The sequence below is a fragment of the Hetaerina americana genome, unplaced genomic scaffold, assembly GCF_022747635.1.
Source record: "Hetaerina americana unplaced genomic scaffold, ioHetAmer1.1.p SCAF_4, whole genome shotgun sequence".
NCBI classification, from domain to species: Eukaryota; Metazoa; Arthropoda; class Insecta; order Odonata; family Calopterygidae; genus Hetaerina; species Hetaerina americana.
Window position 1 is genome coordinate 48,859,167 of NW_027286985.1, and position 17,430 is coordinate 48,876,596.

At 34.6% G+C, this 17,430-nt stretch overlaps 1 protein-coding gene and 1 long non-coding RNA gene across 4 annotated transcripts; one reads left to right on the forward strand and one right to left on the reverse strand.

Moving 5' to 3' along the window:
• Positions 1 to 369: 369 nt before the first annotated feature.
• Positions 370 to 17,375, reverse strand: LOC139692427 (uncharacterized). Its single transcript, XR_011701756.1, has 3 exons — positions 17,324 to 17,375; positions 17,017 to 17,186; positions 370 to 622 (listed from the first exon to the last, which is right to left on the reverse strand). It is a non-coding gene; the product is annotated as an uncharacterized lncRNA (long non-coding RNA).
• Positions 2,779 to 14,062, forward strand: mRpS35 (mitochondrial ribosomal protein S35). Of its 3 annotated transcripts, none has more exons than XM_071590042.1 (9): positions 2,779 to 2,835; positions 2,915 to 3,223; positions 3,311 to 3,439; positions 3,517 to 3,604; positions 4,633 to 4,847; positions 7,790 to 7,929; positions 9,694 to 9,873; positions 10,393 to 10,588; positions 13,900 to 14,062. In XM_071590042.1, exons 2-9 carry the CDS (start codon positions 3,094 to 3,096, stop codon positions 13,995 to 13,997), a joined length of 1,176 nt encoding a protein of 391 aa, XP_071446143.1. In that variant the 5' UTR covers positions 2,779 to 2,835; positions 2,915 to 3,093; the 3' UTR covers positions 13,998 to 14,062. The 3 variants fall into 3 exon arrangements, with proteins under 3 accessions (XP_071446143.1, XP_071446144.1, XP_071446145.1); XM_071590043.1 differs by having other exon boundaries at positions 2,780 to 2,835; positions 3,329 to 3,439; XM_071590044.1 differs by lacking the exons at positions 2,779 to 2,835; positions 2,915 to 3,223 and having other exon boundaries at positions 3,310 to 3,439.
• Positions 17,376 to 17,430: the final 55 nt, after the last annotated feature.

Consider the following 17,430-nt stretch of genomic DNA (forward strand, 5'->3'; position numbering starts at 1 on the left):
TCTTCATTGATAGCTTTTGTTTAGTCAATGAAATGTTTGGCCTACTCAAATATCTATTTGTCATGTAAAAAGTGTTTGATTCCCAGAGTAGTCGGATGACAATGGATAGATGTAAGAATACATAGCTACCAAAAGCTAAATCCTTGGCTTGTCTATCTAAATTAAACTGCAATCATCATGGTCCACTCTAAAGGAAAGTTGACAGAGCTAAAGAACATGGTTGGGTGATGTTGCTTGGTGAAGAAGTACATAAAAAAAGACACTGGTAAGGACTTTCATTAGATATTCATTTATACAATTTATTTATTAACATGACTGCAGTTCACATGGTACATTTCAACCAATTTTCTTAAAGAAATTGTTGTTTTCATGATTTTGAATGGCTTCAAATACATTCTGTGTCAAAATATCCAGCTGCAGCCTCTGACTGACTTCATTGTAAGCAAATAATTTTGGGGTCTCCCTGGTAGTCCTTCTAGGAAAGAGTTCTCCTGGAGAAGCTGTGGATCCCAATGGAAGAGCCAAAGGATAAAAGTGGTATCCATGCGTAAATCTTGGTATAATGAAAATGAAAGCAATAAACAGTAACCCTAAGAAAAAAGAAAGAGGATCCAGCCCTAGACTGGAAAAAAACATTAATTTCAGTCAATTATTTTGAAATATAGTAAAGTAGATTTAAAAAAAATAAGGATATCACTCCATTTATATCTTCTAAACAGAATTTTTATGACGTGAAATTTAAGCCATTAACTATAATAAGAGAGGAGATTAACTGATCTGTATGCAGCCTGATCAGACCAATTCATTGACCCGAATAATTTTCTTTTTTGTGAAAATTGTGGTCCCATACTCCCTTATAAGCCTTATGCCAATTTAAGGACAAAATGTTGCCGCAGGATGTTGTTATGGAGGGAGGAATCTGCCCACTGATTCGTCCAGATACTATATTTTCCCATCGATAACGAGCACCCAGAACTTCTTGGTTATCATGAATTTTTATAGATACCGGGCATCATAGTTATCTTAAACGTGTATAGATGCCGCACATCTGTGTGTGTGTATATATATATGTATATGCGCGTAAAAATTATAAATATTGTGTGAAAAAATACGTCTATATCCATACACTATTATATGGTAACAAACAACCCATGGAATCATAATTGCCTGTTGCTATATCTATCGTAAGTATACAGAAGATTAGAGCCAAGTGATTTTAATCAACTACAAACAACAGAAGGATCACAAAATGCATTCCTGCAACTTCTCCCCGGAGAGGCTGGAGGACCCAAGCGTTCTTGCATTTCTCGCAACTAAACGGCTGCGAATACTGCCGGAGCCTCCAGCCACCCTGGGATGCGCTTGGGGAAAATGACTACTTCAAATTATCCTTGGGTGAAATATATTAAAAGAAGACGCATAACCGGAAATGGCTACAATATAAATTTTTGACACTCGTGCTTATAAGTCATTAGGCAACTACCTGACTTGCTCGCACCTGTAAAATAATTTATTATGGACTGGCCTAGGGAACTCTCATTTGTCTTTCCCTCTCTCCCCTAAGATTACAGGGCCTCTGATTCCGATTAATTATTTTAATTACTGCAGCCATTTACGCAAATAGAAGGGTCGGTAATATGTCACAAGCGCATTGGAACTATTATTTATATGTACAGAAAAAACTACCGGATCTCACCTCGAATAAACCGGGAAGCCACTCGCGATTCCATGTTGACTGATAATCATGATGATAACTTAATGGATAGAAACAGTTCCGATTTTTACACTCGGGTATTTCTTTTATCGTGTTTTTGTAAAATACATGTACATATAATTTTGTTATTTGCTCCTATTCAGAAACCCAATTTTACAATACTCTTGAGTTCAAAGGAACTGCAAACTTATATAGAAGTTCAAGTCTGGCCACGCTGATTACCAGTCATTTTCAGGAGTAAAAATGGCTCTGCTTGAACCATTTATTTGTCATGTTTTCAAGAAAATGAGTGATAACCGTCATTTGAAGTAAGGCGATTTTTTTGTTGACTTCTGGAATTAGTTCCGCTTGCCCATCAAGGTGACGGAAGTAACCTATTTTAACGTATGAAGTGCGCCAAACCAAATGAACCTGTGTTTTTAAGTAATATTCCATACTATAGCAATTTTTTCATTCCAGCTATTTTTGGTAGCTTAGGCATTAAAATGATACATGGAGTTTATGAATTTTGATGAGTCTTTGTATTTTGCTTGCTTTTGATTATTCTAAAGGTTCTTCGTGGAAGTAAATGACCATCATCGTGCATTTAGAATTAGGTAGTATATCTAAATAATATTTTCATGGTCGTTGGCAGATGTTATGCATCTTTATATCCAAAATTATGCGCTATCTGTTTTAGAAAAATGCCAAATTAGTATTTAAAGTAAATCTCTTATTTATACGAGGAAAAAAGGCAGAATAACTCATTTTTAATTTTTAAAGGTTGAATTTTAGGCAGAAGTTTGTTTATTGTTACTTTTCAACAATACTTAAAATTTTAAATGTTTCTACCTATCCCAGGATTTTCTTGAAAATTACCATTAAAATTGTATTTGATTAATATTAATGCATTAAAATGAGTCTGTTCGCAGTTTAAGTTATACATCTACATAATGGAAGTAACGGAAGATACCGTTTTGCTTTCAAAGTTGCCAATGACAAAATATATCGTGTTTCTATTTGCTGGTGTTGGCAAAATGTTTTTAAAAACTGCCGCGCTGGCCAGTACTTTTATGTTGCTGATCCTAGTGTGTATAGTAATATTGTTTTCATTATCTTTATACATCGTTGTGACAAGATTGGTATGTTGTATGCCTGTTACTGACAAATAATCAGTATTAAATTATTTTCAATCTGTTCTGATATTTATTATTATTCCAGATATTTATTCCGCGACAACAGTATATTAAACAAGAGCATTTAAGTTACCCGAGCTCTGAGGCGACGAAATCAGAAACTGAAAATAAATCAAATGAAGACATCGAATAGCATATTTTTGAAGACTTTATCTCAGAATCAATAAGCTCGAATCAGCCAATAATTATCTCAAACCTTATTTAATGGGATTTATTTTAACGTTTCTTCATTCATTCTTTGCCGTACATTGGTCGTTTTTTATTTTTTGTTTTTACGATGTTCACGGCGCAATCCACACTTGTTTTGTAGATCCACTACTTCTGTTAGCAATGGGTAAGTTTTTTGATTCTCTTATTATGCATGAAGACATTAATTTTCGCGACAATGTTCTGTAAGATGATATTTAAGTCTCAGGCTAAGTATTTTTCCAATTACAAGTATCCAAAACATGCTGTGGAATGACCATCTTACAAAGCTGCAGATACATGTTTATCTCGCCGCCTTTACTCCGGCAAACCTCTAATGTGGCTGGCCACGAAATTGAGACGGGTAAATAACCAGTATATTTTTACCAGAGGTTAGATATGAAAATTGTTTGAATATTAATTGGTGCCGATTTATTACAGAAGAATTCCGGATATTGGACCTAAAACAGAAAAAGAAAGTGCAGATGGTGAGGAGGAAGCAACGCAAAGTAATGACGCTGCCTCCAAGGTACACTGGAAATTGCCAATTATATTCCCCAATGACAGTGAACAAATCAGGGTAACTGCATGAATGCAAGATTGCCAATTGAGATTGAAGTTCGAAACCTGCGATGGCAGGAATGAATTTTTATTCAAGAGATATTTTCATGGGTGATATTGTTTCATTTTTCATGTGGTTTATAAAAGCGTTTCATTTATTTTCCAAGATTTACAACCTACCAAGTAATTTTGCCGAAAATATTGAAGGCAACAGAGTCTAGGGTGGCGGTAATGGGACTGCTTACAAAATTGTGTTCGAGTTTCCTGTCTAGGATTTGAGGACCAATTAATGAATCCATTGCTTGCCGAAAGCAATTACGCTCTTAAGGGTCAATTTTGCTACATCTCACGGGGAGATAACCTTACTAATATATGAAGAAACGGATAAAATAACCATGTATTAGATATTGTGTATCTTCATGGTATTTTTTCAATATTTGGACTAATTGATTGATTGATGTAAACATTCTACCGATTTTTCTAATGAATAATACTAACAGGGTAGAGTTATAATATATTATAACTGTTTAAAATAAATTTCCGCGATATTTTTGGGCGTTTTTGTTCTGTACTTTTCTGTAATTTTAACTCTGATCAAATAACTGAGATGGTATCCAGATACATGGTTTAATGTAAAGTTAAGTTTCATTTGAGGAAAAAATTGTGGTTAAGTGAGCATAACTGGTATTCATTTTGAGAATAGCTTCATGATGTTACGCTGAGGAAGTTTTGTTAGAAAATTACCCAGAGAACAGTAATTTTTTTGTATCATTACTAAGTCTTGTTCATGAATTTTCTGATGCTGCCAAGACTACTTTATAAATGTTTCACATTTCCTATCAATTTTTTTTAATACTAAACTATATATAGTAAACCACAGTATTGCAGTAAACTACAAATAGTGAGCCCTTCAAAATTATTTTTATGCAAAGTGTGGATTACAGGTATTATATGCAGTTATCATATTTTTGCATCTCAATTTGTTTTCAACATTAGGAGTGAAAAGATGCCCGTAGATCAGCACTGGCCATCAGTTTGGCCAGGTCCTAGATCATTTCATCCAGCTACTGTGCCTCTTCCACTACATCAAGGTTTCCCTCATAAGAAGAAACCTTCCCCTGGGAAGTTTGCTAATGCTGAACTGATGAAAATACCAAATTTTCTCCACTTAACACCACCAGCCATCAAGCAGCAATGTGAAGCATTAAAAAGTGAGTATTTGAGTCTCATAATAATAATAATAATAATTTTATTTCCCCAATTGACAAGTACATAGTATGGTACAAAATATCATACAATTATGTAATCGTATAGGGTACGTCAAGAAGTACAGTAACTGGATTACTAGCCAGAGAAAAGAAAATAAAATTACACCTACACATATAGTTAAGGATTTACACAATATAAAGTTAGGAATTACCCAGAATTGAAGTAGTCGTTCACACTGTAAAAACATTTTTCATTTAAGTACATATATAACTTATTTTTAAAAATAGAGAGCGATTTCTCATTTTTTAAACTAATGGGAAGCCTGTTGAATATTTGGATGCACAGAGAACGAGGTCCCTTGGACATCATTGTCATGCTAGCAGTCACTACACACAGATGATTTCTTGTCCTAGTCCCATAGGCGTGTGTGCCATTATTTGATGGGAATAGATGCATGTTCTTTTTTACAAAAATTATCGAATTATAAATAAAAACACTAGGGACAGTTAAGATGCCAAGGCTTTGAAAGAGAGGTCTGCAGTGGGCTCTATAGGGTTTATTGCACATGGACCTAAGCAATTTCTTTTGAATAATAAATATTTTATTTAACTTAGTTGATGACCCACTTCCCCAGATTATGATACCGTATGATACAAGAGAATAAAAAAGACCATAGTAGAGCGTTTTCAAAACATCCATACTAACAGTATGTTTCAGAATTGAAAGAAGATAGTACACAGAATTTAATTTTTTACTTAGATTTATGATGTGCAGGTCCCATTTCAGGTATTTATCAAAATATATTCCCAAAAATTTGTACTCATCAATAATTTTACAGTTATTTGACATAGGCTGAGATGTACTTTTATCAGAATGACAGGTTTTTGCAGAGAAAATCATGGCCTGAGTTTTTGTTTCATTAAGAATAAGGTTATTCCCATAGCACCACATGCCCATGCTCATTGCTGTTATTCTTTAATGAACCTTGATTCCTAGAGTCATTGTATTTCTAATGTTAGTGACATATTTTATTCTGGAGGTATTAATTTTGTACAGAGTTCTACCTTTAAATTTCTCTCTTAATTTGCTACAATTATTATTCTACCTAACAGAACTATTTTAGAATCACTTTTTATATGTTTTACATATCACTTGCATTTCCGTGCCAGCATTGTTCTTGGAAACGGTTCTTGGCTTGGTTCTTGCATTGCTCATATGGAAAGGTTGAAATTTTGATGCGTAAAGTCAGGCAGTGTGGGGGAAAATTTTGCTATCATCCATATTGGGACCTATCCACATTTCTCATGCCTACACTCTCTTTCATTGGTGTTGAGGACTTACATATGTAGTAAATTGTGACAATCAGATAAGACACTCCAAACAATTGTTTTATGATGATTGCTAAAAAAATGAAAAGAAATAATTTTATTTTGATGCAATTCTTCGTTTACGATTAAGTTTTATTTTAGCTCCAATACAGATGCAAATAGAATTCCTTAATGCGATGAAATCAATGATTTTCGATACCTCAAAGGAATAGCAAAAGTTGTAGGAACATTCTAAATAAACTAGCTTGAATTAGCTGCTTTAGAACTATCTTTCTATATTCATATTATTATCATTAATATTTAAATACTAAAAAACTAAGAAATGGAAATTTTTATATTTCTACTTGCTCACCCCCCTTCACACACTGGTTAATTTGCCCTCTCATTCCACTCTTCATGGCTCATTCCCCTAGTGCAATTCCCAGTTTCTTTATAGAATTGTATTGGATCATTTGTTCCCGCTACTATTGCATTTTGAGCCATTCATGTGCATATATTTCCTGACCATCTTCACATGCCCACCCAAGCTCCTCTTCATATTCCTGGATGTGATCTCTTTAAAAATTTTCCAGATGATGCTGTAATATTGTAAAACTATCACGCTTATTCTATCTTCATTTGTAATTGGTAAGAAATCTCTAATTATAATAATATGAATACTGTAGCTTCAGCTTAAATCATTGTTTTATATTTCAATCCAACAACTCAATTATTATTAATTTTTTGAGTGCACAGATCATTAATACATGATTTGAAGAAGTTATTTCATTTCAAATATTTATATCTTTGAAATAAATTTAATTTAAACCAGAGTATACCCTATTCAGTGCCAGGGAAACAAAATGCCCTGAGCGCTCCACATGAAGCAAAACTTGTAATGCCGTGCCACAGCAATTTAATGTATATCCAGGCCATAAGCTGGAGTGACTTAGTTTTTCATTTGTTTGCTATGTACCATAGTTAATTTGCAAAATTTGTTTCATTTCTTATCACAGTTCTTGTAATATCTCCTAAATTACCTATAAAACTCATTGAGGTGATGTGGTAGGTGGGTGTAGTGTGGGTATCAAGAAAGCTACTCTTTGATCAATCAAGTTAGTATAAAACCCACTACCAAATTAACAGAATACTGATTGCAGTGGCAAACAATGCATCATTGAGTTGGGCACTGTGCTCTGTCGTGTGCTTGTGGCTTAGGCTCCTATTAGCTTAATGAATATAATAATGAGCCCATTATAGAGATGATTAGATTTTTCAATGGGATTTTAAGTTTTTGGCATAATGAATATAATAATTAGTCTTCAAGTATAGTTATTAATATTTCCTTCTTTGAATAAGTCCTTTTACATATCAGGTATCAGTGAATTGAAATTATGATGAAAAGCATTAATACAGCATCAAAATACAGATTCAAATTTGGAAATAAGTTTAATCAATTTTCAATTTCAAAATAATGGTCATTTTTACCTTTATAGAACGTTAAAAAATTATGATCCATGCATGTTTTATACTTACAATCAAATTTAGGAAGTAGAGAACAATTTTATATTTTGCGGCATGTTCTTGTCAGATCAGCAACAACGTCACATTTTAAATAATTTTGTGTATTCTGGCAGAGTTCTGCACTGATTGGCCAAAAGGTTTGGATGGGGAAGAAAAGCAGGAAGCCCATTTCCCCATAGAAGTGTCTACCAGCACTTACTGTCACTCATCTCCATCAATCCGTGACCCTCTTTCACGGATTGTGACTCTCAAGGTATGTCTCTTCTTTTTGATGTTGGAATTGCACATACAATGCAATGGAATATTCCACGTACAATGATAATGATTATATAGATTCAATGATATAAGCTGGTTCCACTAGCATAGTTTTATGTTTTTTATCAATTTAATTAAATATTAATATCACTAGAATAGCATATTTGAGGCTTCTCAATTAAAAGATGATGCTAAATATTTAAAACTTTGGTTCTCTGTGAGTTCGGTCCATAAGCAGTGGTTCCGGTGATAATCAAGTTAGTGCTAAGTGTTATTTTATCTTCTTGGGTAAAATGTTCTCTACAGATAATGCATTTGCAATTAAATGTAGAATACAATGTATCTTTCCACTGTCCTTTAATCACGTACAACTAGTTTCAATGCTCAAGTGTCATCATCAGGTACAAATTCATGAAGTCACAGTCCATTTATATACCATTCATGAGGGAGAGGAGGGGTGGGTGAAAGAGGGGGAGAAGGAGGGGAAAGAAAGTGGGGTTGCGATCGGCATTGATGGGGCAGGGGGAAAGGGGTGTTAAGCATCAGGAAAGGTGATTGGTTGTTAACAGTGAAGTGGGGGGTTTGTTGGGTCTTTTCATGAAGGAAAGGGGTACTTGCAGGATTGGGGAGAGGTATTCAAACAATAAATCGTTAACCAAATGACCCGTTTTTAAATTCTTCCTGATTTCCAGCTCTTTTGCATTTTCAATGTTGGGCATGGTTTAAATTACACAAATTTTGTTTGAAACTGAGAAACAAGGTTCTCTGATGAATTGGTTTGTGTGTGTAGAATTTTAGTGAAATTGTAGCATTGAAAAACATATATATTCCTCATGCATAGAAATATGTTGCAAAATGTGTACCAAATTACTCTGATTTGATGTCTGAGGGTTATTAACATTTTCAATGTTGGGCATGGTTTAAATTACACAAATTTTGTTTGAAACTGAGAAACAAGGTTCTCTGATGAATTGGTTTGTGTGTGTAGAATTTTAGTGAAATTGTAACATTGAAAAACATATATATTCCACATGCATAGAAATATGTTGCAAAATGTGTACCAAATTACTCTGATTTGATGTCTGAGGGTTATTAATGTAGGCTATCCTGGAAAACAATATTTAGAGCAATCAGGAAGTTAACTATCTCAAGTTCATTATTTAATTTTAGCTATGCAAATTAAGAGAATATCCTATTATTAATTGTATTTAGTGACATATATCAGCCCTGGTCTAGAAAAAAGGACCACATTCATGTTATGTAGCGTATGTTTAATATTTCCAACCAAAAAGTCCAATTGGAATGGGAACTAAAATTTATGATACATTATTAGAATATATCTTATCCTAATTTAAGGCTTTAAGTGTAGATTAAAGACATATCTACTTACTGGATGCTATTGCGATGTCATTGATTTTTAGAAGAGCCAAATTGTGATTTATTTTTTACTCATATTGTTTGTATTTGTTGTGTTTTATCAATGGTACAAAGAATAAAAATTCCTTTGCTTATATAACTTTTTTAGTAATATTTAAATATTATTTATATTCAGCATTACAGTAATGTTCCTTTTTTACACTAATATTGAACTACCATCTCTGTGCTTGTAAAATTTGTTGGCATGTAATTCAGATTGGTCATTTGAAATGAATAATAAATGAGCATGCATGCCAAAAAAAATATTAATTCCTGATGTTGACATTAAAATATGTATTTTAATGATGAAATAGATAATTTATTCACATTCTTCTTTCATATGTAGTTCCATCTTAGAAGTTTGCCATTAGATTCTCATGCCAAGGATAAATTCCTAAGATTAGTGGGAGAACGTTATGATCCAGCGACAGACTTGGTGACTTTGGTGGCAGACCGCTGCCCTCTTCAAAATCAGAACCAGGACTATGCTTATTACCTTCTAACTGCACTTTTCCATGAGTCATGGGTAGGTAGTAGTATACATCATATCTGAGTATTCCTTTAAATTGCTCACCATTTTCAAATGGAATAATTTTTGTTTGGTGCTGAAGGTTATTTGCTTTTTCAGTGTTGTGATGTGTTAATCCACAAATATCATGACATCATGGTGTGATTTTACTTTGACTGCGCAATTTTGTTGTTGGTTCATTTTCAGATAGTTTGTCTTATCAATACATTATTTATTTATTCGATTCAGTGTATCATATATGTTATTTTGCCAACTAGATAAAAGTAACCATTTACAATTATGTCTTGATTACCAAGTACAAATATTAATTGTGATTTGGAGAATTGCTTTAAGTTTTATGAGATTTTAATTTTTATCTTAGAGTAGATTATAAAAAATGATGAAAAAATTTCATTGCTGACAATTTCTGTGTAATCTGTTGATGATTAATTCAAATTTATCCCAAATTTTGGTGTGGGACATTCAAGTCAAAGAAAAAACTAATTATATAATAATTAGGATGAATTTATATTACAGAAAGTTGAGCCATGGGAGAAGGAGAAGACACGAGAAGACATGGAAGTTTATCAATGGGAGGGAAGTGTGTCTGAGCAAAGTTACAGTAATTTGTTGACGTGGAAAGGCAAAGATGACCAAGAGATTCTTAAATGTAACATTAGTGATAAAGATAAGGAGACATATAAAGATGCAGTGGAATCCATTTTTAATGCAGGTTAGAAGAATATGTTAATTATTATTATCAAAATTATCATCGTGGTTGTCCATGCCTCTGGGCACCCTCAATTTCACCCATCCCGTGTGATTTTTCGGGTTCCATATCGTCCTGTGAAACCATAGGCAGCACAGGGAAGGGAACTGGCCTCCTTACCAAGTTTGCATGTATTCCAAATGCCATTAGACTTAGTACTAGGATAACTATACCCTTGCCTATCAAACCAACCTTTGGGTATAACTATGATTATGTACCCGTAAATATTGTCTGCTGTCCTTCCATCCTTAAGTCCTTCAGACTTTGGATGTTCAATTATATTAGCAACATATGTATGGACTTCTCTTGTTTGTGGTATGTCCTAACACATTCAGTGTCCAAGTTGTACCACCCATGATTCTGTTAATTGAAAACAAAAACCCAAGGATTCAATATGTCATTAGGGCAACAGACAGAATATAGTGACCAAGGGTGCTCGTCTATTATTTTCATTGAGTGGGTAGGATTGATTTTTGCAATACATGTTTGAGTGCACATACTAACAGTCTTAAAATTCATATAGAGAGTTTATGAATCAATATCAGAAAGAGTAAAAAATTCATACAGTGATGCTGCCCTCAAAGTTTCCATGTAACCATTCCCAGGTATTTTCAGCATTTCACGAAACATCTCTATGCATAGCTTTATTCATTGGAAGTTATAAAATCTGTACTCTCCATGCTAGTTATAAGTTGTCCTTCTGACAAGTATTTTACTGAAGGCTTTTAGTGCTGATCCTGTTATCCTCAGGAGAGAAGCATAATTTAAAATACATATGGTGGGATATCCCAGATATTTTGTGCACTGATATTTCTGGTTTCATGAAATTTGTCATTTTTGTGACAAAATGTACAGTCTTTGCCAGTTTTCATCTGGAGCTGTGTGTTTATACAAATATTTTGAATTATTGTGAAGGATAATTGGTGATTTGAATCAAATATGTTTAACAATTATTTACCTGTTTCTCAGTTGAAAATTAAGTGATTAGATGTTGAGTAGTAGCTACCAAGAAATCTCTTTGTATGTATTATAATGAAATAAGCCACACAGTTGCACATTTAACATAAGTTTAAAGTTACAAATTTTAGGACTAGCTTTTAAAATTTTGATACTTAAAAAATATAATTTGAAATTCATTTGTATCAGTAATGAATGTTGCTCTCTTCTAAGACACCAGAAATTTCCCTACCACTGGTGATTCAGTTTCATAATAAGCAATCACTTCCATTATATTTTTGAGTCCAGCTTTGAGGGAATATAGGAAGTTTTTGTAATCATTAACTTTATAACTTAAGGGTAAATTTTAGTTTTGATAGATCCATTTTTATTTGATCCATACTAAATCATAGATAAGTGGATGTACATCACTAGTATCTTAAGGTAGTAAATCCCCAACCTTTTAAAGGGGGTGTTTCCTCTGGAAAGTATAAGTGCTCTAAGTGTTACTTAATTCGCAAGAAGTACAGGGTCCAGAACCACAAACTGGACAAAATAAACAATTTTTCCAAGCATTTTATTATTGTAAAAATGAAAATTTTTTGTTCTAAATTCTTTGTATTATCATAAACAAATTAATTCCATGTATCCCCCTCTTGCTTGAATGACGTCCTCCATTCTCGGTGTGAAGCGTTCGCAGACCCGTTTTAACATGCCATGTTCCATATCAGCAAATGTTTCAATAAATTGTTTTCCCAACTTATTATACTAAACGATAACATCACATACTGTTGATTTTGGGTACCCTGAGAACCTGAATTATTTCTGTTGCCAAGCAATCAGCATGTTTACTATCAGTAGTCTATGCTCTTCGGTTATACTCCACACTTGTTCTCAGCATTGTGGTTGTTTTGGATTATGATTTTTCAAGTGTTTTTGAGATTATACATCAAGCATATTCGAGCTCCAACAGCAGCCTCTACAAGTGGTATAAAACGGTAGGAATTTCAAATTGAATTTTGTCTGGATTTTGACGCTGCACCCTGTATATAATTATTATTAAATAATCTACTGGTTGTGGTAGGTCTTGCATGGACACAACTATCAAATAAATATTTTTTGACTCCTAACAAAACACAATCCAGCAGCCTTCTCAACATCAACTCCTTCTTCATCTCTGTGTACTTCCTTCCTCCCTTCATCCCATCCATCATCCCTATCCTGTTCCTGCCCTCTCCTCATTTGCATAACATTCTCTCCTCTATTATCTACAGTCTCAACATTCCACTGTGGATCAATATGTGCTTCATCCATTTTCCCTGCCTCCTTAAGATTTCTCTCAACAAACCCTTCTCCTCGCCCACCATACCAAGTACTTCCTCATTTGTTTTCCTTTTGGTCCACCTAATCTTCTCCATCCTTCTCCACACCCACATTTCAAAACCTCCTGCTTCAGCAACCACATTACTCAACCTCCCTGTCATCAACTCCTCCCTCCTTGTGAAAGCCTTTAGCCTAGTACAATTCTTCTCAAGTTAATCCTTACTAGTTTGACCGTGCTGGTCCAAAACACTTCCGAGATACGTAAACCATTCTACCTACTCTAGTTTTTGCCCTTTTATTTTAATTTTTAGCTTACCCTTTTCCTTTCTAGAAAATCGAATAACCTTTGTTTTATAAATATTGATTCTCATCCCATACCTGTCCCACTGAAATTCCAATTCACCCAGCGATGCTTGCAACCCCTTGGCTGACTGACAAACTAAAGCTTGGTCATCAGCAAACCTAACTGATTTTACAAATTCCCCACTGACTTACATTCCAACCTCTAGTTATTCCCATGCTTCTTTAATCATTTCCTCCACATATACATTGAGCAGCACCGGTGAGAATGGACAACCCTGCCTTACACCTATCCCTAACACTGCCCATCTGGACTATCCGTTCCCCACTTGCACCTGAGCAGTTTGAGACATGCATAGGTTGCGGGCTAGCTTCTAATTTATTCCTATTTTCCGCACTATATTCAAGAGTTTTATCCCAATTCACTCTATCAAATGCCTTTTCAATATCTACGTAACAGGCAAATACTTCCTGATTGTGTTTTATATTCCTCTGGATCAGTGATCTCATTACTGCAAAGGCATCAGGTGTACCTCTCCCTTTCCTAAACCCAATGAAGTGTTTGATATATGTTATTGGAAAACCATGCACATCAGTGCACTAATTTGATTTCTTATTGATGGGCTATATTAAAGTAAAATAAAAAGTTATCATGAGTAATTGGGTGAATTTGTGTACCATTTCAAATTTTAATCTCATCTTATTTCTCTTATTAGGAGAAGATATCTGTACCATTAGCCAATATAAGAAAGCCGCAAAAAACTTGGTATGTCGCAAGCCAGCAATTTCAAGAAGACAAGAAGAGGTTTCTTAAAAATGTAAAAGATATATAGTCATGGTTAATTATTAATATAAGTTGAAGCAATAAAGTGAAATGAAATCTGAAATATTAAAACATTTATTTTGGTAGACATTGCCATTCATGAATATTGGCCTATTTGTTAGGGAAGTCAATAGAATCTGCTTAGCAGGATCTCAGGTGGTTTACATTTCTTAAAATTCAGGGTAAACAATTATTATCCCCTTTTTCAGGAATTAAGAAATGCTGGGGCATTCTAGCATTATGTGGGTGAGGATATCTAGAAGGAAAGTGGCTACATTGGATTTTTGAAAGTATGATGTCACATCCTAGCATTATTTGCAATATATCCAATATTGACTCTGCTACAATAAGATGTCTACGTAACCTTTCCCATTCTTAGTGGAGCATATACGTACATTTATTGATTTACAGGAATTACAAAAATTTTACTGAAATGCATTCCTACTCTAGACAGTTTAAATCAACCTGTTAAATGTTAACTTTTTCCTCACTATGGCATGTAACAATTGAGGATGAATCATAGGCGTACATGAGATAAATCAAAAGTTATTTGGTAATTACAAAATGTAAGACTTGTTGACAATAATGCTCTGAGTTAATGGAGGGAATCTCAGGGAATGAGTAACTTAATGTGACTGGAGAGTTTTTTGCCAATTTTGGTGTGGGTAGGGGTCAGAGAAGGTAGTTTGGCATGAGGTAAGTGTAAATCATTACTGATTTATCCTGAAGTTATCTATTCAAATGTGAGATAATTATGTAATTTTAATCTGAAGGAAGGAGTCACGGGAGTAATCTACCGATGTTTATCAAGAAAAATATGTATTGATTTTGACAGAATATTCATTTCAAGTTTTTCATGAAATCTTATTCCTTTCTTACCTTGCAAGAATAGAATCTCGCCACTTGACAGCCTCTCAAAATGCCTAGGTAATGGTAGCTGGCTGTATTTAATTTTACATAGAGGGATTTGATGTTTTTGGCGAGTCCTACTCATATGGGTTGGACCCTCCGTGTAATTTAAGTTCATCCCGAATTCATCTTCTATATGAGTGTAGTTAAAAATCTTTCCTAAGATGAAGTCATTGTTATGGTTTTATGGATCTTCCAATTTGGGGGAAAGGTGCCTTGGTGCCTCTCTCTTAACGGCATCCCACTACTTTTCCATTAATTGTATTTTTATTGCATCAGCTGAATCTGATCATCTGTACCACCTTGGTGAATGTTGAAGTGAGACTATGACAGAAGAAGGGACGATGGAAAATTATTTCTAAAAAGCAAGGGGAAATCCTGTTGAACAAATCAAGAAAAAAATCTATATCTGAAAGATTTAAAATTGACCAATGAAAAAATTGAGAATACATAGCAAGCAAATTCTTTCTACTTGAATATCAGGACCAGTGCAGATGATATGATAGGAACTAATATGGTGCCAAAAGCTGTGGCAGTTATCCATGTCATCATTGGCTATACAGTAATTATAGCACAAAAGGGTGTATAATCACATGATTCATCATCAGTAACTCTTGGTTTGCTTTTGACTTGTTAGAGATGGTGAAGATGGCTGTATAAATGATGTGGACTTATGGAAAAATGATATTCTTCTCAGGTGGGGAATGCAAGGTTTCCAGATGCTAATGGATGCCTCTACCTCTTCCATGAATTCCAAACAAAATCAACATGGACGCACTATGTTTTTATGAAATGCTTTCATCTACCTTAAAAATGAGCATTGGCTGGAAATTAACTTCTGCTTAAAAGTTAATTTTGTTCTTAAAATCTATGAACCATTGGACACTTTTTTAAAAGTAACTCCTTAATTGATGATTCCCTCCCCGAGGACAACAGCCTCAGCATGGTGGAAGGGTTTGTGCATTTTAATGATCCCTAGAGCTGTTACTGGTGATAGCAATGATATTTACTCTCACCAGCCCTTTGAATTTGCAAATGAAAGGTAGTATGTGCAGCATCCGTCCTTCAGTGAGGCAGCTGCAAAAGCATCTGAGTCCTTTGGGGTGGCCATTAAGTGATGGTGTAACATTAAAAACACCGTTGAGAAAGCCAATAGGAAACAACCTCAATTATTTATCCTAAGAATATAAGTACAGACACCATGATGAAAATAGGTCCCGACAAATAGAGGACTTGGCCCAATAGGCCGCGTCATGTCTGGCAGTTGGGGAGGCAAGGCTTCTGCAGTCATCTCGCAAAATCGACAGCAGCCACACACAAGATGCAGGAAAGGTCCGAATATGAACGTGAAATGTTAAGATAATGATAAGAGCAGGAAAATTAGGGAATATAAAGTGAGAATTGGCAAGAGTAATATAGATTTTTTTGGGTTGTGAGAGGTGAGACGGAAGGATATTGAAGACTACTAGAGAGTTATTGAGTAATATACAGCGGAGGAGGAGAGAGTCGGCGAGGAATGGCTATAACACCGAACAAAAGGTGGTAGAAACATAGAGCAAGAGACATCAAATATTTGTAGAAGTAAAAGCGGAACCATCGAACTTGGTCATTGTTCAGGGACACCTGCCAGCAGGAAATCATAGGGTAGAAGTCGATAGGATATACAATCAGAGAATAGAATCGCGGGTCTCCCTGGAGGAAAATATTTGACAGTTATTGGTATGGGCATTAGAACGTCCCGGTAGCTGAAGGAAGAGATGGTTGAGTAGTATTTTACTACAAAAATAGTATGGAACAAAGAATGACCTCGGGAAGAAAGTAATGGGGTTCCGCAGGAGTTAATCATCTCGAACCCCTTGTTCAGGCACCACAAAAGGCTTAGGTTCACATGGAAAATGCCAGGAACACACAGTTATTTTCCGTAATTGACAATATACTCGTGTACATGATCAATTAAAAAATGACTATATACCCTGTTGCCTTTTCCTTCCCAATAATTCTTGGTGCATTGTAGACCTGAACTAAGGCCAAGCTCGTTGGTTCACCTTTTACTTATAATTTATTATTATTTACATGCTCTCTTTACTACGGTTCTTCCTACCTTTTTGTCCAATACTAAAGCCACCCATTGCTGGTTGTCTCCCCTCCGCCTGGTATTTCTCTATAATTAACGCTCCATTACTGCTTAAACTCTTTGATATTTCAAATCACACAGTCCATAAGACTTTTTGTGGCTCATATCTGGTGTATTTTATGATCCAATTGGTTTGACTACGTTATGTGAAGGAAAAAATAATTCAATCTTTACTAATTCATTTCCAATGTTTTCATGATTTCATTTGCGGAAAGATATTATAAATTGACGCTTTTACACAATTTTTATCTAAATAATTCTTTCAGTACCATACCGTACTCTATTTGAAATTCTCCATATGGTATCAACTCAGGCGCGGCTTAAATCATTGCGCAAAACGAAAACGTAGCTCGGATGTCTTGACTTGATTTTTGCACCGCG